The 7855-nt window shown below is 42.5% G+C and overlaps 1 protein-coding gene across 1 annotated transcript; it reads right to left on the bottom strand.

Moving 5' to 3' along the window:
- Positions 1-6703: 6703 nt before the first annotated feature.
- On the bottom strand, positions 6704-7467 carry LOC102436084 (splicing factor U2AF 35 kDa subunit). The gene has a single exon (XM_006099565.3). It carries the CDS (start codon positions 7458-7460, stop codon positions 6744-6746), a length of 717 nt encoding a protein of 238 aa, XP_006099627.1. The 5' UTR covers positions 7461-7467; the 3' UTR covers positions 6704-6743.
- Positions 7468-7855: the final 388 nt, after the last annotated feature.

The raw sequence follows: 7855 nt of genomic DNA, 5'->3' as shown, positions 1-7855 counted from the left end.
GACCATTGTTTATTTAGGAAAAAAGTGGCCATTCATATGTCATGAGCTAATGGAATAATTTATAATTTATAATAATCCTATCTAATAATAGACAAAGATGCAAATTGACCATACCTTCGCTAATCAGAATGATATGCAAATTAACTGCCTACAAAGATGGTGGTTAATTTGCATACGTAGGCGCGAAGCGACAGAGCGAAGACTGAAGATGGCTCCGGCCGGAGCAGCAAAGGCTTGAAGGCGGCTCCGGCCAGAGCGAAGGCTTGGGTCCCGGGTGCCGGAGGAAAACCGGTGCTGGCAGCCAGGGGAAGGGAAGGCCTATTGCACGAATCTTTCTGTGCAACAGGCCTCTAGTTTATAATAATTTATAATTACCAAATCCTAAGTAGTAGCTCACTGGAAGCAAACATCCTGAGGTGTCACTGCAGTGGGTTGCCGTGTTTGCTACCCCTCGTCGGAGATATGCTGCTGACCGCCAAGCAGGGAGGGACTGGAGGAATGTTGTCTATGGGACTGTGGTCCAAGCCCTCTTTTTCTGGAATCATCTCTGTGGGGGCTAAAAATTTTAATACTTTTCCTTCCACCTTCTAAGTTCCTTTAGCTGGGCTAATAATCAAATTAACAAAGGCAGATTAACAGGAGAAAATCCGATTTTAACACATGTGCACGGGGAATTCACATAAGCATGAAAATTCCAAAGGCAATGAGGCAACATTGGGTCTATAAGACATTTTGGAAAAAGGAGAAAAAGATTTCAGAAGTGAGAATGGGCCATGTAAAGGTAGGTGAGGAAAAGGGGAATATACAGGGTGGGTCATAAGTAGTTTACAGTTCTGAGTACTGGAAACACTGCATTTATTCTTGTATCACTACTTATTAATTATTATGTTATTTCTATAAGAGTAGGTACAAACCCAATTTTGCCCCACCCTGTACACAGCAGGCAAATTCTTTTTAGGTGACTCAAAAACAGTGGGACACAAAGAGTATCTAGCTAAGAGGCCCTTGCCTGAAGCCCTCTTATTTACCATACCTAATTCCAATTAGGCTAAAGCAGCATCCTAAGATCTCCTTCCTGAAGCAGTTTTCTTCATCTCTCAGGCAGGAAATGTGAGAGGGTCAAAGGTTCTTTCTGAGCCTTGTTTCTTAATAAACAGCTTAAAATCAGTTTCCCCGAAAGCAGCCTCAGGGCAGCAACACTTTGTTTCCCCGTCTTCTCATTCGATTCTGCAGATTCCAATCCATGGCCCATGCTGGGCTGGGCTATTGTCATCAGGCTCGTCATTTCCTAATAGAACAGGTGGTTAAGTGGAGGCAAGGACAAGGGAAGGATTCCATCATTCATATGGGAAAGGAAAACCACTGAGCTGGACCCTTCCCCGGACAGAGCAAGAGGCAACACCTTGACCCATCTATGCTCCACCTGCCATCCTCACTTCCTGTGCTGGTTAGCAAATGACTAGGTGGGGATCCAAAAAAGTCATAAGACATGAGAGGAGTCCATCTAAAGAGAAGAACTTCAGTTTTAACTCTTCACCACATAGAATGGAGAGAAGACTCCCTCTGGGCCCCATGCTGAGATGCAGAGGCCTGCAGGAAGGGGAGATGCATCTCATAATGAGGCAGTGTTTGAAGTAGACTTGCTAATTAAGTCTTGACCCTCCTGTGCCTGAATGAGCTAAAGGAGATAAGAATCAGTGAAAGGTGGCAGGACAAAAGGGGACATCACATGGGGAAAACCTGCAGTCCCACCCTTTGTCATGCCCAAGATATGTCTTTTCCATTGGGTCAGAGCAGGCATATCTGCAAGGTAGGTGGGCCTGAGCGGCCTTATTATTATTCAAGTAGGATCTAGAAACTGTGGAGAGATGGCTGGGAAGCAAGAAGAGGGAAGTGGTGTGGAAAAGCAGAAGCCAGAATCACAGCTCCTATGGAGGCCAACTGTGCACTTTGGAGGCCGTCTTGCAAAGGCCTCAGAAAAACCCAAACATAGATGGATCCCAAGATAAACAGCCCCTTATGCTTACACACAGAGAGATCAGCCATCCAACATAGTTGGCTGGGAAAGCTGCAGTGTGTAAGAGAGGATTGCAATGGTGCAAGTAGCAAAGCCTCTGCCTTTTTACTGTGTTCCCTATCCACTGCCCCAACTCAGAGTTGCCAGGAGAAGTGTAGGAGCTAACCACCCCACCTTCCCAGTACTAATCCGTCCAGCTATAGGCCAGCCATCTCTTGGGAATAAGGTAGAAGATGAGGTTTGAGTTGGACTGGATTGAACTTTAACACCTACATGTGCCCAAGAGGTAGTTAAGAGGCAAGAAGGAAAAAATGCAACAGAGCGTGATTAAAAGCAATGGAGGGAGAAAACATTTTCATGCTCCTATGTCACCAGATTCAGACTGTGCAATAAGCCAGTCACACTAGTATCTGGACTGATGAACTCATTGAAATTTCTGGGTCTCCGTGGTTTCATTTGCTCAAAGTTCAGTTTTGACAGTATAATTGAGTTCAAAGACAAAGAATCACCAGTAACAATTATAAAGGAGATGAAGACAAACTTCATTTGGAAAAAAAAAACTGCATCAAATTAAACTAAATAGAATTTGTAGTTTTGTTTCAGCTCATGCCTGTCACACACAATGCCCAGGGAGCAGAAATAATCAAGTCCAAATAGCATTATCAACAGAAGCGGGTAGGGGGGAGGGAGGGAATGAATTTGGTTTATTTAATTGGTGGGGTATAGAAAAAAGAATAAAGCTAATTGGACCTTGTATTCAAAAAATATCTAGTTGGTTAAATGATTTTTCACACTTCAGTTCTCTCAAAAATTCTGATGTATAAGTCACAGGTCACAGTAATACATTTATTCTAACATGGCTGCCTTTCAGAATTTGATGTCCTAAAGTTGAAGAAATTGAAGTCAGATATAATGAGGCTACTTCACACAATGCTTTTCCAAGGTTAAAAGAGGTGTTAACTACTTTACAAATCTTCACCATAGTCCAGCCCCACCACAAGGTAAAAATCAAATGGACATTATTTACTCATTATTAGAGAGATGTCTTTTGTTAGAATCATTAAACCCAAATATTATTTTCTCCAGGTCATTAAATTGGACATTTTCTTATGAATGTTAATAATATACTTAGCTTCCTGCGAGACCTTGTAACTATATTAATTCTTTTACTTTCTTTGCCTTGAGCATTTAGGATCTTGGAGTTAATATCCCTGGAAATTTACGAAGCTTGTCTAAAGAGATGGCCACAGTGATTTAACTTATATGTTAAATAGCAACTAGATTATGGGTAATTCCTCATCCGTCCAGAACTTCTTGAACTTCAAATTGTCACACTTACCGATTTTCTTAAGACAAATCTCTGCTCTTCAGACACTTGAGACAAGTATGTTTCTTCAAAGCAGTTTTAAAGTTCAAATATAGCACATTTCTAACCATCTGCTTCTACAAACCTTCAATGGATACTTCAAACATTAGCCAGTTTTCAGTCTCCTGTAGCTGGAAGCAATGTCTACGTGTCCTTTCCATGAGAAACGGGTATAGCTTCTATCTATTCAGCAATATCTAAGTAATGGAGAGTTGAGACAGGCGTGGAATTGACAAACTATACTGTTTATGGCATAAAAATTATTATTTTCACTTCTTCAAGGTTATAATTCTTTTTCATTTCTTCAGGGTTATCATTGCATTTCATAATTTGCTAATACTCTATTTCACTTTCAAGGATCAGAAAGCGCTTGTGTGACTACCCTTTGAGTATGACTAGCTCTCCAATGCTGTTACGTACAGTACAAACCCAACAATTTCAATTCTTGACAGCACTCTGCCTAGACTCTGCACTGATTTTGCCATTCATTATGCAAATCTCAAATTAATAAGATGGTGTTTTTCCCTGAATGATATATAATTATAGTCTTTCACTAATCTAATTCAATTCAAATTGGTTTCTCCTATAGTAAGTACAAAATAGCTCAGTTTTACTCTCCATGACAAAGAGAGATCCAATCTCTCTTCCTTGTAAGATTAGGCTGACAGGAGCATACTTCGATGGCCTGAGGTTGCAGGGTGAGAAACAGGGCTGTATTTGAGGCAAATTATTTAAAAGCCAAGCAAGGAGTCTTAGGGATCAATGTGAAAAAGCTTGGTGGAGAGCTAAAGGCATCAGGAACACCAAACAAGAATAAGAACGTACCCAGGGGGTTGTTGGAGGCTGAGCCTAGATAAATCTCCAAGTACTGGCAAGCACTTATAGGTCCTTTTTTATATAGGACCATGGCATTAATAGAACATTTAGAGGCCTCACCAAAACATGTTCACATTCTTTTTAAAGATGAGGCTCAAAAGTACAAGGTAAATCTTGGCCTCGATTTTCTGGAGATTACTCTAACCTTAATATCTTTGGAGTTAACTTTTCTCATTTCAGAAGTTTCTCTGCTGTTATAGACTGAATTTTGTCCCCTCCCTCCCCTCCAAAAAAAATCCATATATTCAAGTCCTAACACCCAATGTGACTGTATTTGGAGAGAGGGTCTTTAAAACGGTAATTGGGGTTAAGTAAGGTTATAAAGGTGAGGCCTTAATTCAATATGATGGGGGTCCTCATAAGAAGAGGAAGAGACACGGGAATATATGCAAAAAGTGCTGGGGTCCTCCCCCAGCAGGTCCAGGGGTTCCCAAAGGTGTCGGCGAAGAATGAATGACACGGAGACAGCGTTCAGTTGATCAGCATATCGAGGTTCTTCCTTTATTGTCCTGTTACATCTGTATTTATACCATTTGATCCTATAAGCATGCCTCTATAATGACATCATGGTATGTTTTGGGTAACCTTCTACAGTCCCTTGTTTCATTTCCATCGTTTCTTATCTGACCTTTACCAAAAATCCTGTCTCGATCTAGTTCTGTTGAGTTTAATCCTGTCTAGGTTCATCTGTGTTCCATTATAAGGGCTATTCCAAGGTCCTTGATAAGCTACAAGGAAGTGACTGAAGGAGATTATCCTACCCAGAGTAAAGGTTATGTCCTCCCAGCCTCGCTGCTTGCCTTCCCTGGGACTGCCCTGTGCTGGTGGATCTCCAGGGGTATAGGCTTTGGTGCTTTCCCTGGTGGGCAGACCCCTGGGGATGTGGGCCCCAACAAGGCCCAAGTTTATTGCCAACAGTCTTAGTCCAAGTTCTTCATAAGTAGTACATGGTATTTCTGTAACACTAGGGGTTTCACCGATTTATTCTCTTCCTTAGTCCTGTTAATCCCTAACTCCAGGGAAAAATCCTCACCTCGGGAAACAACCTTTCTCAGGGAGGTGGTCCTGTTTAAAACACATAGCGCTAAGAGGGGGAGCAAACGTATGCCATATACGCCAGGTCCCTTGAAACATAAGCTGTGCAGATGTTTCTTCCATGCAGTGACTGTGTCAAGCAGCAAGGGTGGACCGGCTTCCGGCAAATTCCCCCAGTTTTATTTTTTAAATGACAGCAGGTGTAAATCAGCGGCCACCTCTCGGATTGGGTTGTTTAAGACTTGGAAGACCTGTTTGTGACTTTGCCAACAGGTCAGTCCAAGGCTTAACCCTATATCGGCTCCCCACAAAAAAGAGAAAAGGCCATGTGAGAACACAGTGAGAAGGCAATCACCTGCAAGCAAAAAAGAGAGGCCTCAGAAGAAACCAAATCTACCAACACCTTGATGTTGGACTTCCGTCCTCCAGAACCGGGAGAAAGTAAAGTTCTGTTGTTTAAGCCTTTCGTTATGTGATACCTCAGAGATATTGCTCATTAGGTTCCAGACCACCTCAATAAAGCAAGTATCACATTCAAGTGAGCCATAATCTTTTTGTTGGCATAGGGTCTTGCCTTCAATTTGTGAAATGCAAATCATCTGTTAAATACAATAAAGCAATGTGAAATATAATGAGATAAGCCCGTAATTTGTTATGGTAGCCCTAAAAACTAAGCTATCTGGCGTATCATAGATATATCAATTTCATAGATCCTAATAAAAACATGCAAGTATTTTTACTTACCATTGTGGCATCTAATTTAACAAATGTTAGTCCATTCGCAAGAGACTAGAGTTCCTGTAAGGGTTTTTTATTGTATAGCAAAGAGTATCATAATTATTTTTATTGTTTCTACATTCTGTGTAACCACTTGTACTGCTGTAAGATTTAGTATGCAAACTAATGAGTAGGTTATTTTCACCAATTCACCACTGGGGTTTAGCCTAGCTCCTCGAGCTTCCATTCTTGAGCCATATCTATTCTTTTTGTATCTTTTTTTGTTTTGTTTTTGTTTTAGTTTTACTGTCATTTTCTTCTACTCTCTCATTCATTAACTCATTCTACTGGTATTTATTGAGCACCTATTAATGTTCCAGGCACTGTATTAGATACTAGGTATAGATACTTTCCTACCTACATGGAATATATAGCCCAGTGGGCAGTACAGAAGAGGAGAACTAACATAAATATATAACTTACTAATGTGCTGTGAAGAAAATGCATAAGGTGCAGTGAAAGAGAGTAACGAGAGGTGTGGGGTGTTAGGCAAATGGTTTCTAGTGCTTGGCATGACCAACGCCATCTAAAGAAGCAAGTTGTTCTCAGTTGTTGAGGTCCAACGACTTTTTTTATTTTTTAAATGATTTTTTTTTTAATTCCTATTATGAACTGGTTTGCTCAAGCAACTACAACACTTGCTAGCAGACATACGGTAAAAAATGGCCTGGCTCAGAATCGCCCAGATCTCTCACGATCTCTTGACCGCCTCCTGTCACGCTCCCGTCCCCCACCGCCTCCACCACCGCCTCCGCCACGACCACGGTCTCTAGACCGAGAGCGACGCTCCCGGGACCTGGACCTCGATCGATGCCTCTTGCGCCGGCGCCCATACAGCTCCCGCCGCAGCTCTCTGGAAATGGGCTTCAGATGCATGAAGTTGCAGAAGCCGCCTCGTGTACACTCTCCCATTTCATACTGGCGGCAACAGGCTTCCCGGAAGTCGGTCACGGGGGAAAGCTCGGCGTAGATGGGCTGCCCGTTGAACCAGCGGTTGTTCAAATCCATCACAGCTTTCTCCGCATCTTCTTCACGGCGAAACTTCACATACACGTTTCCAACGAGGTGATCTCCGAGGTTATCACAGACATTCATCTCCTGCACCTCGCCGTACTTCTCCTCCATTTCTGTGAAAACCTCCTCAAAAAACTCATCATAGTGCTCCTGCACCTCGACATCGCTCACAGCACAGCGCAAACCGTCAGCAGACTGGGAAGAGTTTTGAGGGTTACGGTAAACGTTCAAGAGGGCAATGGTCTGGCTAAAGGTGGGTTTATTGTGCAACCGAGAGCATCTGTCTCCATGACGACATGCTCCAATTTTGAAATAAAATGAACAGTTGACTTTGTCCTTCTCGGTGCCGAAGATGGAGGCCAAATACTCCGCCATTTCCTGTCAGCCGGGCCAGTTGTTGGGGTCCTGCCCCAGCAGGTCCAGAGGTTCCCAAAGGTGTGGACGGAGTCCACGAAGAAGAAAAGACACTGAGACAGCGTTCAGTTGATCAGCAGCCTAGCCAGGTTCTGGTTCTGTTCTTTATTCTCCTATTACATCTGTATTTATACCAGTTGATTTTAATCCTATCCATTCTATTCCAAAGGTTAGGGCGTTTGTTAGCTTAAGCGTGATTGTTCGTAGTTAAAGTGATTTACTACCCGTCTGGCACTTAGTTAAGGGGTTTTACTGATTTATTCCCTTCCTTAGTCCTGTTAATCCCTAACTCCAGGGAAAAATCCCCACCTGGGGAAACAACCTTTCTCAGAGAGGTGACCTTGGTTTAAAACACA

The sequence above is a fragment of the Myotis lucifugus genome, unplaced genomic scaffold, assembly GCF_000147115.1.
Source record: "Myotis lucifugus unplaced genomic scaffold, Myoluc2.0 scaffold_277, whole genome shotgun sequence".
NCBI classification, from domain to species: Eukaryota; Metazoa; Chordata; class Mammalia; order Chiroptera; family Vespertilionidae; genus Myotis; species Myotis lucifugus.
This window is presented reverse-complemented; position numbering and strand designations above follow the sequence as displayed.

Excerpts from the sequence above, each read along its gene's own strand:
- LOC102436084 (XM_006099565.3), bottom strand. The coding sequence starts at position 7,460 with ATGGCGGAGTATTTGGCCTCCATCTTCGGCACCGAGAAGGACAAAGTC.